At 39.5% G+C, this 22,671-nt stretch overlaps 1 protein-coding gene across 1 annotated transcript in view; it reads right to left on the reverse strand.

The window, feature by feature from the left end:
* Positions 1–968: 968 nt before the first annotated feature.
* The window catches only part of ENGASE (endo-beta-N-acetylglucosaminidase), a 244,404-nt gene continuing 222,701 nt past the window's right edge, over positions 969–22,671 (reverse strand). The window contains exons 13-14 of the mRNA XM_085617454.1: positions 2,192–2,306; positions 969–1,412 (exon numbers count right to left, since the gene is read on the reverse strand). Of these exons, the coding sequence (XP_085473580.1) occupies positions 1,008–1,412; positions 2,192–2,306 (520 nt within the window). The 3' untranslated portion in view covers positions 969–1,007. The remainder of the gene's footprint in view (positions 1,413–2,191; positions 2,307–22,671) is intronic.

The following is a 22,671-nucleotide window of genomic DNA, read 5'->3' on the forward strand; positions in this document are numbered from 1 at the left end:
TATTTGGCGGAAGCTTGGTCTAACCTCGATGACATACTGTGTATACCCCAGGTTGTATGCTTTTTTAATTATCTATATATGGCCCTTTCCTCAGTTTTACAAAGTATTCTTTGGTATGAGTTGTTAAAGGATGTCACTCAGAAGTAATCTTTCTCAAAGCTACTAACATTCTTGAAGGACTTTGATATAACTAAGCCTCAGTCTTGGATCACACTAATAGGGACAATATGAATGCATAGACAGAGGTAAATGTTTTGATTATGATCTGGACAACATATTTAAAAAATAAACTATTGAAACTAATTGTGAGATTCTGACATTGGGTGCAGTTCAGTTCTATCTAAAAGCTAAGCTAGAGCCTGATGTGAGGAGGGTGGACATGAATTTTAACCTAGGGAATCTGACAATACTTGAACATATTTCACTTTCACGCACTAGTGGTGCGAAACAGCTAGGATGTTCTTATTGTAACTGTGATAATTAATATTTAAACCTTTTACTTTCCTTTTACAAGGGTTTGCTGTTCAAGCAGAATTTATATTTAAGGTCCATTTTCACAAAGTAGAACCCTCGTATATTTTCCTATCCTTTGCCTCTTTTGTATAAATAAAGAACATGTCAATGTTTGTTTTGGATTTTACAATTGCTTTAAAATCCTTTCTGGTCCTGTACCTGGAAAGCTATTCTATCTTAGTTGTAGAAATTGTCTGGAATATTTCTGTAGAATTAGTTTTTTTTATCCAACTAAGTTAATTTGGCATACTGTAATTTATAACTACCAAGTTCATTTATGTTGCAGAACTCATGTCAGTGTACAACGGTACTGCTTTGTAGAAAAGGGTGCACTGAGATTTCAGGATACTCCTCTATATACTCAAATCTTCTTCTGACCCTTCAGATGCCTTTCTGACCACTTTGTCTTTCCTGTTTTGAAAAACTAACGTAGAAGAAAACATCCCACCGAATCATAATGTTCTGCATTTTTAATTTCTGTACGGCTCCAGGCCTCAGACTAAGGTGTGTGTCCGCTCGGAATATTCTAGAACCACATGCCCCCACTGTGCGGGCGTCGTCATAAATCCGTCTGTGGTGACTGGCTGCACTGTGAATTCCAGTCGACGCTGCAGACCTGCTTCGGGCACTGCCAAGTTCACCAGGCGGTAAGCAGTAGCATAGGCCAGGCCAATTAGATGGGGCTGACTAGAGTCAGGGGACGGCGCAACCCGGTGGCAGGTTACGCCTTGGCAAAAAATGCGAAACTGGCGAGCCTGTTCCAGGGGATAGGACCAGTGCAAAGTGAGGCTGAGGTAGAGCTGGTTAGGCTGGTTGTTGTCCCTCCACCACAGAACCTCTGAGGCACGCATATCTCGCACACGAGGATGTTGCACCATTAGACTGCTGGCATCGATGACCTGGAAAAGTGAGAAGAGACCTGATCAGTGATTGACCTCCCAAAGGTGGACTTAGGGGGAAAAGATGAAGGGGACTAGAGATAGGGTAGCAGAAAAGATAAAAGGGGCTGAGGAAGAGAGGCTGGGGAGGAAACATTTGGGGTCACTGTACTGAGGCATAAGGTGCTAACTGAGATAAGAGGTGCTGTTGCTATGGAAAGAATAGGACTTGGAGGTTGCCATATAGAGAATAGCACCCTGGGCAAAAGAAAGGCATGTGGGTCCCAAGAAAAGATGGAAGGTGACAGAAGCCGCTTCTAGTGTGAACTGTGAGATCTTTTGCCATGTTGGGGAATAACATGCACATTCTATAGCCATGTCTCCGCAAGAGTGCTCATACACTTGCACGTCTCTTTAATAACTCGTATCAAAGTGAGTGCCTGCGTGTTGCTAGTAACATCGTTGATCGATCTGTGCTGTAAGCTCAAGAGTTGACTTATGCTAAAATGGCTTGGCACTGAACTTGTCACTGACCTCCTGAAGTAGATAACCTCCGGCACCAGTGGCTGTCCTCAGAAGCCACTGGTACTGCTCTTCGCTGATTGGATGATCTCTGCCACATGGTTATGCCTAGAAAACACTGGCAGTACTCTGACACAATGGCAGACGTTTTATCCCACTGCCTGATTTCCAATATGAGTGAGCCACTTTTGACACCAGTGCAGTGGCTAACATGTGACCCCAACTGATGACATCTTGCTCCACAGAATGACCTCCGTCCACTGTGGTCATGCACTTACCCTGATCTCTCCCAGACGGCACGTGAAGTGGATCTCCTCCGTATTGGACTGTGGCCGAGAAATATGGATGAAAAGATCCTGGAGGAGACAGTCTTTGAGTTCCACTTCATAGCACCTATAGGGGAGAAAATAAGGATGTCAGATGTATTCTTGAACAAAGGGAGTGGAAAGAGAGGAAGATAATAGATTGCGGCACAAAGATAGTCTAACCCAGAAACAGCAGGGGAAAAGAGAGTTGTCAAAGTGAGAGTAAAGAGAAGCACCATGACACACTTCAGTTTCTCATCCAGAGAAAGGTGAGATATTGTGCAAGACAATTGGACTATCGCAGAGTATGAGAAGGAGCAATGGCAGACTTCAAAGGCATATGCAAAAGAAACAATTGATGGACGGAATGCTGGACAATGCAAACATTCACCCCCAGTAATAAGGATCTGGGTTAAGTCCATCATTTTTTTGCTCACCACACCACCCCACTTTGGACTCAACCATATGCAAATCAGTCTTGACCCTGTTCCTTGTGGGAACAGTCCAGCCCGAACTGCAAAGCCAGGTCCTCCCTGGACCGGAAACATGCATCCTGGGACCGGTTTCATGGCATCACCCTTCATCAGCCAGGCTAGCTTGAATCCAGTGGTGTAGTGATCAAGGGATCCACGTCTGGGCAAACTGGTTCAAACTGGAACAGCATGGTGAGCAAAAAAACGATGGATTCAGGCCCAGATCTCTGTACTGGGGTGAATGTATGACATTGTTCTGCATTCTGTTCATCAACTGTTGTTTTTGCATTGGTCACCCCGAGTGGGAATGGTAGGCCCAGACGTGGGTCCCGTGCTCTCCATGCCACTGGAATCAAGCTATCCTGGCTGACGAGGGGTGAAACCCCGAAACCGGTCCTAGGATGCTTGTTTCCAGTTCAGGGAGGACCTGGCTTGGCAGTTCGGGCTGGACTGTACCCATGAGGCACAGGGTCAAGACTGATTTGCATATGGCTGGGTTCAAACTGGAACGGCATGGTGAGCAGAAAAACGATGGATTCAGGCCCAGATCTCTGTACTGGGGTGAATGTATGACATTGTTGTGCATTCTGTCCATCAACTGTTGTTTTTGCAGACTTCAGAGGCAGGCATGGTCTCACTCAAAGAGAAAAGGTGAGCTAGTGGCTGGTGATCTTTGAAAGTGGCGTAGCGTAATACTGATCCATATACTCAGCAAGCAAGCAAAGTGCCCGAGACAGAAATCCTCTACGATAGACAAACTGTACCATTTTAAAAACCCAATCTTTGCAAAGATTTTCAAAGAAGTCATAGGTTCTGGAAGGGCACACAATCAACATTTTAAAGTAGTTTCATGATATATGCCAAGCCAATGAAGCCAGGTACTCCCCTGAGTTGAACCCACTTTTTCCAAAATGTGCAGTGGGTGACTTCCGATATGTAAATAATCTCCTCCATTGTGCCAGGGCCCGCATTTTGTCTTGGGAATTCTTATATGAAATGGCCGTATCCTTATGCCAAGAATTCCACGCAATATGCCAGAGCCAAATGTTTGCCACAAATGCAATCCATATACCATAGGTGGCCAATAAAAAATAACCTCTAGTATGTTATGGACCACATTTTGTCATAGTTGCCTTCCCCTGGCCCATGAGCCATGGCTGACCTGCTGTTAGAAATGGGGTCTCTAGTTGGCAGAGGTAGATACATTTGTCCAAGTAGGGACCCTTCTTCCTCGTCAGGGTAACAGGGATACACTATTAAATTAACACCTGCTCACCTCCTTGGTAGTTTGGCGCAAGCAGATATGCTTTTATCTCAGAAGCAGGGTGTAAAGCATTTGTGCACACATACATTAATATAGTGAAAACACTACAAATGGACACCACACCAGTTTAGAAAAATAAGTAATCTTTATCTAAACCAAACAAGACCAAAACTACAAAAATCCAACTTACAGTTATAAAAATATGACTTTTAAAAGGTAAAAACAGTTCTGTCCATAGAAAATGTTTAATGCGACATTTTCAACACAAGGTACCTTAGATGCGTCAAAACCATAAGCAAAAAAAGGTTGCGAGGAAGGTGATACGTCAGTTCCTTACACACAGGGAAGGTGATGCGTCGGTTCCTTGCTCCGTGGAGGGGATGCATCGGTTCCTTACTGCTGCGCAGGGGAGGTGATGCGTCGGTTACTCAAGGGAGAGGAGGTGATGTGTCAGTTTATACTGCGTGGGGAGGTGATGTGTCGGTTTCTTACTGCGTTCCCCAACGATGCGACAGACTTGACGCCTCGATGCTATACGTGATGATCTGGGACGATGCGATGTGTGAAGATCTGGGATGCGCTGATCATCAGGGCAGCGGCAAACAGGTGCTGCAACGATTTCAGTCACGTCCCCCCGATGCATCGGTTCTTCGGCTGCGGTGATGCCTCGGAAATTCTCCTCACCCGGCTTTGATACGTCGGAACCAGGCGATGCATCGATTTTCACAGTTCTTCAGTCTTTTGCAGTTCCCAGCCCCAGAAACAACCTCCAGAGGCTCAGAACACTGGCAGGAACCTCTTGGAATGTCAGAACTCCCAGCAGTGGAGTTCAGGGACGACTGAGGGTGAAGTCTTTGTGTCCCTGAGACTTCAGTACAGGAGGACAGCTATACTTCAAGCCCTTGGAGATCTTCCTCAAGCAGGGGATACAGCACACAGCAAAGTCATTGTCCTTTCTTTGCCAGAAACAGTCACTGCAGGCCAACCCCAGACAGCACACAGCAAAAGGGCAGTACTTCTCCATAAATTTCCCCAGCTCTTCTCCTTGGCAAAGGTTCTTCTTGAATGCCAGAAGTGATCTAGAGTTCTGGGGTCTGGGCCCCAATATGTATACAGCATTTTACTTTGTTCTCTGGAGGCAGAGAGGCTCTGTGCTCAGTCAAAACCAATTCTGTCCTCTCTGGACCAGCTTCCCGGCAGGAGGTTGAGACAGCATTGTATAAGGCAGACCAGGCCCATTCAGGTGCAAGGAAATCTCCTTCCCCTACTCTAAATGCAGCCCAGGTCTAATCAGCCCAGCCCTGCCTCATTCAGGAAAGGCAGGACACACATCACCCACCCCTCTTCAGTGGCTGTCTCAGAGAATGCACATCCCCAGACACCATCACTCCGAAGCCAGACAGTCAATCCACAAACCAGCACAGGAACACAGGATGGCTAAGCAAGAAAATACCCACTTTTTAAAATTGGTATTATCAAACACACAATATAAAAATCATCTTTACTAAAAGATGCCTTTTTATATTCTGAGTTCAGGCATACTAATCTCCCTTTTTCTATCTTGTCCCAATGGAAAGTTATACTTATAAGATGTTATAAATAAACGCTCATTCTATCCTATGGGACAGATAGCCTTTCAATAGTGAAAAACGAAATGCACTGTATTTCACTCTCAGGATATGTCACACGCATTAGGACATGTCCCGTGTGTTTCCGGGTTAGTTCAATTCTCGAATTGCCAGTCAGCACTCCACATATGCAGGTTATGAGTTAGATGCAATGTTGTATTTTTTAAACATTCCCAACATGTTCTCACTGTGCTTTGTTGGAGGCATGCATACTTGCCTATCTTTTCTGCAACTACATTTTGTTATTATATTATTATTCAAAATACTTTTTAGTTCAGCTATCTATATCAAAGGGCCATGCAATGAAAATGCAAAAAGACTAGTTTCCTTGCAACTGTAGAGCACGATCCTAGCAAAAAGGCAGAGGAGAGAAACAGAGTGTTATATGTAACTACATTGTGTAAGAGATGTGGTACACAATTGGCTCAAACAGTCAAACCTGAAATGACATCTAAAGCGACAGAAAGCCAGATCTTCTAAAGAAACTGACACAAGTTTGAGTGTTTCTTTAGAAAATTAAGGAAAAAGCAGAAGAGTCTGTTCAAGTAAGGTTAACTCCATACAATAGGTAAGTTGAAAGTGATGATGTTTATTGATTACAATAAACCAAGAAGTCCACAAAGTAACGAAACCAATCGGACTATAAGGAATCACAAAGCCAATTGTCGTTCTAACAGCAATTATATTCCGAATGACATCTTAACAAGAAGGAATAAACAAAAGTAAACTTACATAAGTGAAAACATCGTTTGTGTGTGTTCGTCTGTGTGTGTGTCTGTGTATATATATATATATATATATATATATATATATATATATATATATATATATATATATATTCGCCAAAATATTGCTTCTTACTGGATACCCAGGCCCATAGACAGCTGGTGCGTGATGCCGGCGAAGCCTCCGGCCGTAAATCCCAAAGTCATAGAACAGATAACACGCACACTCAGGAGATAACGCCAAGTTACAGGTTTAATCGGTAACGCGTTTCGACAGCAGCGGCTGTCTTGATCACACAATTTTCAATAAAGTTTTGAAACCATAAATAGCCAAACAATTGACACAAAAGAAAGTTGTTAGCAGCGTTAATTGCTGATCCACTGTGACTAACATCGCGGCCATATTGGAATGGTGAAATATAACGTTCGTACTGAATAGTATTACAATGTATATTCAAAGCATTCCACTAATTAATCGTGTAGATACTCAAAAATCAACAGAGTTTAGTTCCTCAACACATATTGTGATATGTGATCTTGGCAAACGTAAATTCTCGCACCAATAGTGGTTCATGATTAAAGGATTAACAGTTCGTTCTCTGAGGTGTATTGCCAGGGACAAAAACTAGTATATACATGGCAAACAATTTAATGCACCATAGTGGTTCGTTTTGTATAATGTATGTAAAACTTGATAAACTGAGTAAATTTAATGCACCATAGTGGTTATATGTCTCGTCAAGAATTACATATATCAGAGCCACTAAAGTCTAGGATGTATAACAATACAGTTTGCGTTAAGTTTCTGATAAAAATTTGAAATTCATTTACTCACTAAATCTTGAAACAAAATTCACATTTACATATAATATATATATATATACTGTATGAGGTCACAGATACTTCTATGCATGGCAGATGTAGTAATAATAAGTCCAATAGGTCAATGTTGGGCATTTTTATCAATTTAACAATTAGTGAATGAAAGAATACTGTGAATGAAAGAGAAACAGAACAAAAAAGATGAAAAATCTTATCTTACTAAAGTGTAGACCCAAGAGTGGAAAAAAGGGTAGGGACCCATATTGGAATAGCCATCCCAGGATACCGGGAATCCCTTCCTTTCTTCCTGTGATAGAAATAAGAAAGAAAAATGAAGATTAAAAGTAATTCTACTGTATAATAGATATTTATACAGATAGAACAAATTAAAAATTACATAAGTTTAATGGAATGATACAGTTTACGGGGGAGTTTGATCTTAATCCAGTTTGGAAAAGATATTAATCTTCATACAAATGGGTACTTAATTCTTCGTCAAGGTTATGACCAGCTGGATATTTGGTTTCGAGGTTCAATATCCATTTGGATTCTTGTTTGCGTAACTTGAGCACTCTGTTACCTCCTCTAGAATGGTTATGTACCTGTTCTATGATAAAATAGCTAAGTAACGAGCTATTTGACAGGTGAAATTCATTGAAGTGTCTATCTATGGGGTAATGAAAATCTTTTTTGTTTATGGCGCGTAGATGTTCCTGTACCCGTTTTTTGGCCATAAATGTAGTGCTACCCACATATCTAAGTTTGCATGGGCATTCTAAGACATATATGCTGAACGGAGTGCTACACGTGAGGAATTGATTAATACGTTTAGGTTTGTCCTGACCAGGTATAGTGAATTCCTGTACCATGTGACTGTTGTAGCAGGCTCGGCAGTGCCCACAGGGAAAGAAACCTTTCAAATTATGTTCCCCTCTGGATGGTGTCTGTGTTATGTCATTATGCACTAGAATGTCTCTAAAACTTCGGCTTTTGCGGTAGGTTATACTGGGTCGCTTCTTCATTGTTTGTCCTATAATAGGATCACTTGTGAGAATGTCCCATTTGTCAGCTAATATCTTCTGTACCTGTCTGGAACTATTGTTAAAAGTCAAAATGACTCTAGTTTCTAGATCAGTAAGATCGTCTTCGGTACAATTATCTTCACGTGATGTTAGTGTAGATAACCTATCAACTGAAGCAATTTTTGTCAATGCTTTGTTTAGTACCCATTTTGGATAGCCTCTGTTAAGGAATCTTTCAATCATGATGTTTGTTTCTTTTGTAAATGCCGCATCTGTGCTACAATTCCTTCTTGCTCTCAGCAGCTCACCATATGGAATACTCCATTTTAAATTGTCAGGGTGGCTGCTGAGGGCATGAAGCAAGGTGTTACCGGCCGTTGTTTTCCGAAAGAGACTAGTATGCAGGGTACCATCTTGAGCTGTTATCATTAAGTCGAGAAATTCAATCTGATGGCGATTCATATTGACTGTCAGGTGGATATTATAGTTGTTATTATTGAGTTTTTCTACAAACTGAATAGCTGTATCCTCACTGCCTGACCAGATTATAAAAAGATCGTCAATGTATCTAAGCCAAACCTTAACCTTGGAAAATTCCACGGTCAAGTTGGCATCAGATCGGATATCCTCTTCCCATTTGCCAAGGAACAAATTGGCGAAACTTGGGGCAAAACAAGTTCCCATCGCGGTACCTCGTGTTTGTCTAAAAATGGTACCATTGAACATAAAAATATTCCGTTCTAGACATTGTCTCATCATTTGGGCAATCATTTTTGTATGTTCCAGATATTTTATCGATCTATTTTTTAGGAAATGAAAACATGCTTCTATGCCTTGTTCATGTTCAATTATAGTGTATAAAGAGTTCACATCCAGAGTTATCATCAGATCTGTGTTACTCCACGTTATATCACTAAGTTTACATAAGAAATCTTTTGTATCTTTAACATGAGATGGTGGAGCAGAAACATAGTCTCTTAAAAAATGATCCACATACTTTGACACATTTTCTAAAGTACTACCAATGGAAGAAACGATAGGTCTCCCTAGTGGATTAGTGGAGTCTTTATGTACTTTAGGCAGTAGATACAAAATGGGCATCTTGGGGTAATCCCGTTTAAGAAAACAGTATTCCTCCCAGGTTAAGAGACCATCTTGTTCCCATTTTTTTTAAATCTTGCCATGTGTCAATGATACTCTGATTATATATGTCAAAGTTGATTTTAGCATAAAAATCTATATCATTTAGTTGTCGTAATGCCTCGTGGATATACGATTCTCTTTTCCATAGAACAATGTTTCCTCCTTTGTCCGCTGGACGGATAACAATGTCAGTATCATCAGCTAGGGACTTGATTATTTCTTTTTCAGTTTTCGATAAATTGAATTTTGATGGAATAAACTTTTGATGTTTAAGTTTTTGCAATGACTTGATTACTACATCATGAAAACTGTCTATGTTGTCATGTGGCAGGTTAGGATAGAAAATAGATTTAGGCTTGAATTTGGTATGTGCCGCTTGATCGATGGTTATATCCAAATCATGACCAATGTCTTGAGTGGCTCTCAAGAGCAGCTCATCATTTGCTAAATCATGCATAGTTTGAAGAGTTGTAACATCAGATATTATTAATTCATCATGTATGTTACTTGTTAAATCCAGATTAGTGTCACTCCTCGTGTTAGATCCTTTCAGTCTATGCCATTTTTTCAATTTGATTTTTCTTATAAACTTGTATAGGTCTACACGAGTTTCTGAATAGTTAAAAATCTGGGTTGGGCAAAAGGTTAAGCCTAAACATAACGTTTTCTTTTCAAAGAAGGATAGTGGGCGTTCTGTGAGATTAATGATAGTTTTATTTACCATTTCTGGATCCATCATAGTTGTTTTCTGGAGTCTGCCAATATGTTTCCCATGGACTCCTTGATGTTGTCGTTTCTGTTCCTGTTGTTTCTTTCGTTTCCTCCTCTGTTTGCTCCTCCCCTGCCTCTTCCTCTTCCTCTGCCTCTGCCCCTCTGTGCTCGTCCTCGTCCTTGGACTGGCGGAGTTGGTGTCTCTCTCGATGTTTGTCGTCCTCTTCTGAGGACACGGAACTCGTCTAAAAAAGTTGCAGTTTTCAGATTTGCTTGTCTTTCCGGAATAGAACTGGTAGTTTTGATGGATATGTCACTGTCAGAGCCGCTAGTTTCTGTAATGATAGATTCAGTTCTTATGTGGGCTGCAGTATCTTCCTCATGTTCTTTGGGTTGTTCTTCATACAAGTAGTCATATTTATGACTATATGTCAGGATGCGTCCCGTTTCATAGTCGACGCAATCTCTATGAAGTTTCCGCTGTTTGCGGTTCTTTATGTCATCCTCATGTTGTTTTAATTTGGGTTTGAGATCGTCTTTAAATTTGTTGATGACATCTTGTTCTTTATAATTTTTTAGTTCGTCTTCCAAAACAGTTAATTCTGTTAGTAGATTGGCTCTATCTTCCCAAGCATATTTGATGAGGATATTGAGCATATTTCTTGAGCTATTTGCAGAGTTTTCTGCCCAATCATCTAGCATTCGTGGGTTTGGTGACTCATAAGATGGCATGATATATATGCGTAGACCACGTGGGATCATATTTTTATCAACATAGTCTTGTAAAGATACCGCTTCCCACCATTTGGCAGTCTCTGATTTTTTAATTTTCTCCAGTCTTCTCAACTTTGCATTAAGTGAGGAATCTTGTTGTTGTGATTGTGTTGTGGAACTTGTACTTTTCCCAGGTGCCCTTGCAAGCAGTGTTTGGGCCGCCGCCCTCCTCTCCGTTTCTTCATCCATTAAAAGTAAGTAGAAATCCAATCGATAAAGTTCTGTAAGTTCTGTAAGTTGTTAATAAGCCACATCCACTGATGTTGTCTAGTTGGCAGTTCTCCCCCTCCTATTACAATCGGAGGTTGCTGTTGCCACTGTTAAATTCAAGAAAATTAAAAAATCAGAGACTGCCAAATGGTGGGAAGCGGTATCTTTACAAGACTATGTTGATAAAAATATGATCCCACGTGGTCTACGCATATATATCATGCCATCTTATGAGTCACCAAACCCACGAATGCTAGATGATTGGGCAGAAAACTCTGCAAATAGCTCAAGAAATATGCTCAATATCCTCATCAAATATGCTTGGGAAGATAGAGCCAATCTACTAACAGAATTAACTATTTTGGAAGACGAACTAAAAAATTATAAAGAACAAGATGTCATCAACAAATTTAAAGACGATCTCAAACCCAAATTAAAACAACATGAGGATGACATAAAGAACCGCAAACAGCGGAAACTTCATAGAGATTGCGTCGACTATGAAACGGGACGCATCCTGACATATAGTCATAAATATGACTACTTGTATGAAGAACAACCCAAAGAACATGAGGAAGATACTGCAGCCCACATAAGAACTGAATCTATCATTACAGAAACTAGCGGCTCTGACAGTGACATATCCATCAAAACTACCAGTTCTATTCCGGAAAGACAAGCAAATCTGAAAACGGCAACTTTTTTAGACGAGTTCCGTGTCCTCAGAAGAGGACGACAAACATCGAGAGAGACACCAACTCCGCCAGTCCAAGGACGAGGACGAGCACAGAGGGGCAGAGGCAGAGGAAGAGGAAGAGGCAGGGGAGGAGCAAACAGAGGAGGAAATGAAAGAAACAACAGGAACAGAAACGACAACATCAAGGAGTCCATGGGAAACATATTGGCAGACTCCAGAAAACAACTATGATGGATCCAGAAATGGTAAATAAAACTATCATTAATCTCACAGAACGCCCACTATCCTTCTTTGAAAAGAAAACGTTATGTTTAGGCTTAACCTTTTGCCCAACCCAGATTTTTAACTATTCAGAAACTCGTGTAGACCTATACAAGTTTATAAGAAAAATCAAATTGAAAAAATGGCATAGACTGAAAGGATCTAACACGAGGAGTGACACTAATCTGGATTTAACAAGTAACATACATGATGAATTAATAATATCTGATGTTACAACTCTTCAAACTATGCATGATGTAGCAAATGATGAGCTGCTCTTGAGAGCCACTAAAGACATTGGTCATGATTTGGATATAACCATCGATCAAGCGGCACATACCAAATTCAAGCCTAAATCTATTTTCTATCCTAACCTGCCACATGACAACATAGACAGTTTTCATGATGTAGTAATCAAGTCATTGCAAAAACTTAAACATCAAAAGTTTATTCCATCAAAATTCAATTTATCGAAAACTGAAAAAGAAATAATCAAGTCCCTAGCTGATGATACTGACATTGTTATCCGTCCAGCAGACAAAGGAGGAAACCTTGTTCTATGGAAAAGAGAATCGTATATCCACGAGGCATTACGACAACTAAATGATATAGATTTTTATGCTAAAATCAACTTTGACATATATAATCAGAGTATCATTGACACATGGCAAGATTTAAAAAAATGGGAACAAGATGGTCTCTTAACCTGGGAGGAATACTGTTTTCTTAAACGTGATTACCCCAAGATGCCCATTTTGTATCTACTGCCTAAAGTACATAAAGACTCCACTAATCCACCAGGGAGACCTATCGTTTCTTCCATTGGTAGTACTTTAGAAAATGTGTCAAAGTATGTGGATCATTTTTTAAGAGACTATGTTTCTGCTCTACCATCTCATGTTAAAGATACAAAAGATTTCTTATGTAAACTTAGTGATATAACGTGGAGTAACACAGATCTGATGATAACTCTGGATGTGAACTCTTTATACACTATAATTGAACATGAACAAGGCATAGAAGCATGTTTTCATTTCCTAAAAAATAGATCGATAAAATATCTGGAACATACAAAAATGATTGCCCAAATGATGAGACAATGTCTAGAACGGAATATTTTTATGTTCAATGGTACCATTTTTAGACAAACACGAGGTACCGCGATGGGAACTTGTTTTGCCCCAAGTTTCGCCAATTTGTTCCTTGGCAAATGGGAAGAGGATATCCGATCTGATGCCAACTTGACCGTGGAATTTTCCAAGGTTAAGGTTTGGCTTAGATACATTGACGATCTTTTTATAATCTGGTCAGGCAGTGAGGATACAGCTATTCAGTTTGTAGAAAAACTCAATAATAACAACTATAATATCCACCTGACAGTCAATATGAATCGCCATCAGATTGAATTTCTCGACTTAATGATAACAGCTCAAGATGGTACCCTGCATACTAGTCTCTTTCGGAAAACAACGGCCGGTAACACCTTGCTTCATGCCCTCAGCAGCCACCCTGACAATTTAAAATGGAGTATTCCATATGGTGAGCTGCTGAGAGCAAGAAGGAATTGTAGCACAGATGCGGCATTTACAAAAGAAACAAACATCATGATTGAAAGATTCCTTAACAGAGGCTATCCAAAATGGGTACTAAACAAAGCATTGACAAAAATTGCTTCAGTTGATAGGTTATCTACACTAACATCACGTGAAGATAATTGTACCGAAGACGATCTTACTGATCTAGAAACTAGAGTCATTTTGACTTTTAACAATAGTTCCAGACAGGTACAGAAGATATTAGCTGACAAATGGGACATTCTCACAAGTGATCCTATTATAGGACAAACAATGAAGAAGCGACCCAGTATAACCTACCGCAAAAGCCGAAGTTTTAGAGACATTCTAGTGCATAATGACATAACACAGACACCATCCAGAGGGGAACATAATTTGAAAGGTTTCTTTCCCTGTGGGCACTGCCGAGCCTGCTACAACAGTCACATGGTACAGGAATTCACTATACCTGGTCAGGACAAACCTAAACGTATTAATCAATTCCTCACGTGTAGCACTCCGTTCAGCATATATGTCTTAGAATGCCCATGCAAACTTAGATATGTGGGTAGCACTACATTTATGGCCAAAAAACGGGTACAGGAACATCTACGCGCCATAAACAAAAAAGATTTTCATTACCCCATAGATAGACACTTCAATGAATTTCACCTGTCAAATAGCTCGTTACTTAGCTATTTTATCATAGAACAGGTACATAACCATTCTAGAGGAGGTAACAGAGTGCTCAAGTTACGCAAACAAGAATCCAAATGGATATTGAACCTCGAAACCAAATATCCAGCTGGTCATAACCTTGACGAAGAATTAAGTACCCATTTGTATGAAGATTAATATCTTTTCCAAACTGGATTAAGATCAAACTCCCCCGTAAACTGTATCATTCCATTAAACTTATGTAATTTTTAATTTGTTCTATCTGTATAAATATCTATTATACAGTAGAATTACTTTTAATCTTCATTTTTCTTTCTTATTTCTATCACAGGAAGAAAGGAAGGGATTCCCGGTATCCTGGGATGGCTATTCCAATATGGGTCCCTACCCTTTTTTCCACTCTTGGGTCTACACTTTAGTAGGATAAGATTGTTCATCTTTTTTGTTCTGTTTCTCTTTCATTCACAGTATTCTTTCATTCACTAATTGTTAAATTGATAAAAATGCCCAACATTGACCTATTGGACTTATTATTACTACATCTGCCATGCATAGAAGTATCTGTGACCTCATACAGTATATATATATTATATGTAAATGTGAATTTTGTTTCAAGATTTAGTGAGTAAATGAATTTCAAATTTTTATCAGAAACTTAACGCAAACTGTATTGTTATACATCCTAGACTTTAGTGGCTCTGATATATGTAATTCTTGACGAGACATATAACCACTATGGTGCATTAAATTTACTCAGTTTATCAAGTTTTACATACATTATACAAAACGAACCACTATGGTGCATTAAATTGTTTGCCATGTATATACTAGTTTTTGTCCCTGGCAATACACCTCAGAGACCGAACTGTTAATCCTTTAATCATGAACCACTATTGGTGCGAGAATTTACGTTTGCCAAGATCACATATCACAATATGTGTTGAGGAACTAAACTCTGTTGATTTTTGAGTATCTACACGATTAATTAGTGGAATGCTTTGAATATACATTGTAATACTATTCAGTACGAACGTTATATTTCACCATTCCAATATGGCCGCGATGTTAGTCACAGTGGATCAGCAATTAACGCTGCTAACAACTTTCTTTTGTGTCAATTGTTTGGCTATTTATGGTTTCAAAACTTTATTGAAAATTGTGTGATCAAGACAGCCGCTGCTGTCGAAACGCGTTACCGATTAAACCTGTAACTTGGCGTTATCTCCTGAGTGTGCGTGTTATCTGTTCTATGACTTTGATATATATATATATATATATATATATATATATATATATATATATATATATATATATTACCTACTGGCGGTCGCCAGTAGGTAGTTATAGTTAGGACCCTCTTACCATAGGAAAACCGCAACATTCTATTTGGAATAACTTTGGCGCCGGTCGACGAATCCACGCGAAATTTTCAAAATAGGTGGGGCGCTACGCTCCGCTCCTACCCTGAAAGTCTCGTGGGGATTCGTCAAGCGGGGGCTGAGATAAAAGGGGGGGTCCCAAAACGCGTTTTTCCCATGCATTTTTCCATAGGACCTTTAGACACAGCTACAGCCCGAACGGCTGAACAGAGTTAAATGAAATTTGGCAGAGAGGTAGTCCTCAGGTCAAGGAAGTGCCTTTTGTAGGTTTGGTGTAAATCTGTTCAGTAGATTCTGAGAAAATAGCCTTTAAATCAATATATATATCTGAGCCAGCTTACGGTGCGCTTACGGTGCGCTTACGGTGCGCTTACCGTACGCGTACGGTGACGTGCGCGAGCGCGATTCTGATTGGCTGTTAGATCTTAGTAAACATTCAAATCGGTCGAAACCAGGAAGCGGCGGCCGCCATTTTGTGTGTTTCACTCAGAAAAAAAAGGGTGATAACTTGAAAAGGGGGCAAGGAATAGAGTTACAGACCCCATAACATTTGAAAGGGGGTCAAAGAAGGACAGAAAAGTACAAAAAAAAATTTATTAATTTAAAAAAAAATCGCGGGGTACGCGTACGGTAAGCTTACGGTAAGCTTACCGTACGCGTACGGTAGAAAAAAAAGAAAAAAAGAAATGAAATGCAGATTTAAGTGTTTAGATATTAGGGGGCTCTAAAAAGAGCCGTTGTGTTTATGAAGTGATTTTTTAGTGGTACCTACAAGTAAGTACCGATGCAGAGTCTAAGGTTCAAGAGGAAGACTCTGTTCCCTTCATCATTGAAGTGTACACCATCTCCTCTATAAATGTCTTGCATGTCGTAACGCAAGTTGTTGTGGTAAATGGAACCCATACCATAGTCTCGGAGGAAAGCAGAAACAGTTTTGTTGACGTGCTTTCTTGCTTTGTCAATCTGTGGACAGAAATGATTGGACCAGTTCCATTTTTGCCTTTGGCATATGTTAGAAAACACAAAGGCAGTTTTAGGGAAAAGTGAAAACAGTTGTGCAAAGGTCTCCTTCATAAGCATTTCCAGACCTACCCCAGTCAAAGTGCCTAGGTCATTGCCACCACAGTGCACTATTATGAGGTCAGGGTGTTGGATTTGCATGAAGGATTTCACCAATGGCATCAATTGGTGCCACTTTAACCCTCTCTGACCAATCCATTTAATGTCTACATTTGGCAAAGCAAGGTCTCTCACCATATCTGTTTTCTCTGCATACTTTTCACTCCAGAAGACATAGCTGTGCCCTACAATCCACACTGTGAACATCTTCAAAGGAGAACTGGATGCACTCAGGAGGTGTAATTCAGTAGAATGGTAAAAAGAAATGAAAGACAGTTTGGAAATGGAGGCATACATATTTTTTTTTTTTAACTGATTGGCTGTTTCATACCATTCTACAATAAAAACTAGGCTGTATGTGTAAATTTATAGAAGCATGTTTTGTATTGGTACAGAAAAATGTGTTACCAAAGAACAGTACTATGGATTTGCTGTTAGGTTTGAAAAGTCAAGCACTCCTGCTCTTTGGAAATGAAACATTGTGTGGTGAACTTCTGACCTAACTCTAAACAGCAGTGTTTCAAGAGCTGTTGCTATGGTAGCAGGCAGAAGTCAAGTTGGGGGAAGGGTACTAGGCTGAAGTCAAGTTGGGGGAAGGGTACTTTTGGAAAAGGGTTGGTTTTCAACCAATAGAAATGTGTGATTACATTTGAAAAAAAGGGGGAAGCACTGAGATTTGAAATTAACATGTATATGTGTGGAAAAAAAGAGGGAAACATTGCCATTATCTGGTTCTGCTGAGAGGAGAGAGGTGTACAGAACAGAGATCCTGGCTCTGATAATCTGCTGTTTGAGTGCCACATTTCTTTCACAGCTAACTAATTTTAAAGGTGAGTTTAGAGTTTGAGAGGGGATGTATATGGTAAATTAAGAAATGAATAATAGAATTGGAATTCCTTTTGTTGAAGTTGTGTTTATCATTTTCTGTTTTGGGAGAAATTTAAATGTGAGGAACATGTAAAATAATATGGACTATGTTTTCACGATAAATTAAGGTGTACTGGTATAAATAAGGAATACTTTAAGGGTTTGAGGTTGCACTCAGTAATGCAAATACATTCAGCATCAGTAAGGCTGGTTGCCCTTGCTGGAGTGTAGTCAGTCACCCAGGCTACACATGTTGCTGGTCTCAGAAAGCTGTTTGGTATTGCTCTGGTGATTTTACATTTGCATTAGATGGAAAGGGGGAGCTATTTTTTTGTGCAGAAGCAGACTCTTAGCACACAGCCAGCTGCTTATCCTGGGGAATCATGCACAGTATTCACAACCGAGTGGGGTTTGAGGTTGCAGTCAGTAATGCAAATACATTCAGCATCACTAAGGCTGGTTGCCCTTGCTGGAGTGTACTCAGTCACCCAGGTTACACATGTTGCTGGTCTGAAAATGTTGTTTGGACATGTGCTTTTTTAAGAATCTGAAAAGTGGATTTAAAATGTGTCAGACTGTAAAAGTATTTATCACTTGCCAAAAAAAAGAGTAGTAAGTGTGGTTTCAAATTGGCAAAGAAATTACGTTTTCAGACTAATATGAAAACATGACTCTGTGTGCAAATAGGAATTACAGGCAGAGATTTATTGCGTATTGCTCTGGTGATTTTACATTTGCATTAGATGTAAAGGGGGAGCATTTTTTTTATGCAGAAGCAGACTCTTAGCACACACCCAGCTGCTTATCCTGTGGAATCATGCACAGTATTCACAACCGAGTGGGGTTTGAGGTTGCACTCAGTAATGCAAATACATTCAGCATCACTAAGGCTGGTTGCCCTTGCTGGAGTGTAGTCAGTCACCCAGGTTACACATGTTGCTGGTCTGAAAAAGCAGTTTGGACATGTGCTTTTTTAAGAATCTGAAAAGTGGATTTAAAATGTGTCAGACTGTAAAAGTATTTATCACTTGCCAAAAAAAAGAGTAGTAAGTGTGGTTTCAAATTGGCAAAGAAATTACGTTTTCAGACTAATATGAAAACATGACTCTGTGTGCAAAGAGGAATTACAGGCAGAGATGTATTGCGTTATGCTCTGGTGATTTAACATTTGCATTAGATGTAAAGGGGGAGCTATTTTTTTATGCAGAAGCAGACTTTTAGCACACACCCAGCTGCTTATCCTGTGGAATCATGCACAGTATTCACAACCGAGTGGGGTTTGAGGTTGCACTTAGTAATGCAAATACATTCAGCATCACTAATGCTGGTTGCCCTTGCTGGAGTGTAGTCAGTCACCCAGGTTACACATGTTGCTGGTCTCAGAAAGCTGTTTGGTATTGCTCTGGTGATTTTACATTTGCATTAGATGGAAAGGGGGAGCTATTTTTTTGTGCAGAAGCAGACTCTTAGCACACAGCCAGCTGCTTATCCTGTGGAATCATGCACAGTATTCACAACCGAGTGGGGTTTGAGGTTGCACTTAGTAATGCAAATACATTCAGCATCACTAATGCTGGTTGCCCTTGCTGGAGTGTAGTCAGTCACCCAGGCTACACATGTTGCTGGTCTCAGAAAGCTGTTTGGTATTGCTCTGGTGATTTTACATTTGCATTAGATGGAAAGGGGGAGCTATTTTTTTGTGCAGAAGCAGACTCTTAGCACACAGCCAGCTGCTTATCCTGTGGAATCATGCACAGTATTCACAACCGAGTGGGGTTTGAGGTTGCAGTCAGTAATGCAAATACATTCAGCATCACTAAGGCTGGTTGCCCTTGCTGGAGTGTACTCAGTCACCCAGGTTACACATGTTGCTGGTCTCAGAAAGCTGTTTGGTATTGCTCTGGTGATTTTACATTTGCATTAGATGGAAAGGGGGTGTTATTTTTTTATGCAGAAGCAGACTCTTAGCACACAACCAGCTGCTTATCCTGTGGAATCATGCACAGTATTCACAACCGAGTGGGGTTTGAGGTTGCAGTCAGTAATGCAAATACATTCAGCTTCACTAAGGCTGGTTGCCCTTGCTGGAGTGTACTCAGTCACCCAGGTTACACATGTTGCTGGTCTGAAAATGTTGTTTGGACATGTGCTTTTTTAAGAATCTAAAAAGTGGATTCATAATGTGTCAGACTGTAAAAGTACTTATCATTTGCCCAAAAAAAGAGTAGTAAGTGTGCTTTCAAATTGGCAAAGAAATTTTGTTTTTTGACTAATATGAAAACATGACTCTGTGTGCAAAGAGGAATTACAGGCAGAGATTTATTGCGTATTGCTCTGGTGATTTTACATTTGCATTAGATGTAAAGGGGGAGCTATTTTTTTGTGCAGAAGCAGACTCTTAGCACACAGCCAGCTGCTTATCCTGTGGAATCATGCACAGTATTCACAACCGAGTGGGGTTTGAGGTTGCACTTAGTAATGCAAATACAAACATGTAAAATAATATGGACTATGTTTTCACCATAAATTAAGGTGTAGTGGTATAAATGAGGAATACTTTTAGGGTTTGAGGTTGCAGTCAGTAATGCAAATACATTGAGCATCAGTAAGGCTGGTTGCCCTTGCTGGAGTGTAGTCAGTCACCCAGGTTACACATGTTGCTGGTCTCAGAAATCTGTTTGGTATTGCTCTGGTGATTTTACATTTGCATTAGATGGAAAGGGGGAGCTATTTTTTTATGCAGAAGCAGACTCTTAGCACACACCCAGCTGCTTATCCTGTGGAATCATGCACAGTATTCACAACCGAGTTGGGATTGAGGTTGCAGTCAGTAATGCAAATACATTCAGCATCACTAAGGCTGGTTGCCCTTGCTGGAGTGTAGTCAGTCACCCAGGTTACACATGGTGCTGGTCTCAAAAAGCAGTTTGGACATGTGCTTTTATCAGAATCTGAAAAGTGGATTCAAAATGTGTCAGACTGTAAAAGTACTTACCACTTGCCAAAAAAGTAGTAGAATGTGTGCTTTCCAATTGGCAAAGAAATTTCGTTTTCTGCCTAATTTCAAAGCATGACTCTGTGTGCACACAGGAATTGTTTTTAGATATTTAATTTGTGAAGGTGTTATTGTGATTTTCACTTCTAGGAAAGGGGTACTTAGTATTTTAAGATTTGAAAAGGTCATAAAAAATGTAGTAATATATTTAAATATAAAAAAGGATTTTTTTTTTAGTTTTTTTCAGGTATTGCTGAAGAGCAGTGAACAAAATTTAAGATGCCTACAAAATCCAGAGTAAGGAAAAACCACAAAAAAAACTATATTTGAAGACAACTGGAGGACCTAAGTTAGTTGGAGATGCTCATGTTGGGAAAAAGAGAAAGTCTTCTGGTAAGCAGACAAAAGATTTTTTAAAGAACATCTTCAAAAAAAGGAAAAATGTACAAAATGTCTGTACTGGAAAGAATGTTTTCAATAGAAAAGAACAGGAAAAAATTGAGAATTTAGTTAATGCAAATATACCTTCTGCAATAACAAAGATTAACTTAAACAGAAAAACAGCGTTTAAAGAGATACGTAGAAAAATGTTTCAGAGAAGAGTTATGTCCAATTTGATAAAGGATGTGAAGAAATATAAGAAAAAAGCAAAATATTACAAGAGAAAAAAAGAAATTGAAGCCATTGCAGCAAAGGCATTAGAATTAAAAAGGAAACTATTCATTTTAATTTTGAATAGGATGCGTACATTAGATAAAATGGTTAATGTACTGAAATCACAAAGCAAAAGGAAAAGAGTAGTGAAAAGAACAAACTTTTGTAAAGTGTTTTTAGGAGAATGGATGCATAGTTCAAGTAGTGAACCTTTTTTTAATTAAGAGAGTTATTTTCAAAGTAATAGTTTGCTGCATGCAGTTGACACCCGAGGTCGTGCTTATGAAGTGAAAAATGGTTGCATAATGGAGAAGGAGATAATGGTTCCAAGAGATGAGGTACAAGTGATGGCGGATGAGGCTATGGGGAGACGTCCTAAAGCCCCAGTGTACACTTGGAATTGTAGTAGTATTTGCACTGTGCGTCAGGAATCTATTGATAAATTTCGTGAGTTTCTAAGAGAATATAGTAAAAAAAGTGTAAAACAGAAGATTAAGGTGCTTCAAAGTCTAGATCCATGCAGAGTGAGAGAGAATACTGGTTTGCAGGGTCATTCTCTGGCTTGTCTATCTAGAAAAGTGTGTAATAGTGTTTTCCATCATTTTAGGATGCTGGCTGTTCATCATACTGAAATGAGAAAGTTTGTGAGACGGTTGTATTTTGCTAAAAGTCCAGCAATAAAGTTAGATGAATTGAATAGGGCTCTGTTCCGTGGATCGGTATCAGATGTAGAGAAGGTTATTGATGAAATTCAGTTTTGTTACTTTGGTCCTGAACAAGACAGTGCAGAAAAGGACACAGTAAATGAGGAAGAAGTGGAAGAGAATGTAGAACCCTCTGTAAGTAAAACATTTAATGATCACATAACAAAATTTGCAATAATCTCTAATGAAAGACCAAATATAACTTGTATTTGTTGCCGCAGAACTCATTATAGAAAACAAACTAGGAATGTTGATCTCTACAGAAAGAGTGAAAATGAAGATAATTATAAGTGGAAGGATTTTGCCACATATATATTTCTTGAAAATTGTTTTGAATTGGGTGAAGATCAGCGTATTTGTAAATACTGTTACAACAAGTTAGAGGAAAATAGAATGCCAACCAGAGCTGTACATAATAATTTAGAATTGGATGTTATTCCTGCCGAACTTTCTGAATTAAATACATATGAGTCTATACTTATTCAATGTGTTCATCCGTTCCAGACCATAGTACGTATGGAGCCCAAAACTGGTAAATTACCTCCTTCAGATTTACTGAGAGGTTTAAAAGGTAGAGTGGTGTATTTGCCCTTGGATTTGAAAAAAAATATGGAAACTATTGATGCAGATACTTTGGAAACTGAACCATTAGTTATTCTGGTTAATGGTGTACCTACAAAGAATAAGAAGATTTGGCAGGAGCTGGTAGATGTACGGAAAGTACAAAGAGCAAATTTGTATTTGAAAAAGAATAACAAATGGTATGAATCAATT

This window comes from Triturus cristatus, chromosome 7 (assembly GCF_964204655.1).
Source record: "Triturus cristatus chromosome 7, aTriCri1.1, whole genome shotgun sequence".
Lineage (NCBI taxonomy): Eukaryota > Metazoa > Chordata > Amphibia > Caudata > Salamandridae > Triturus > Triturus cristatus.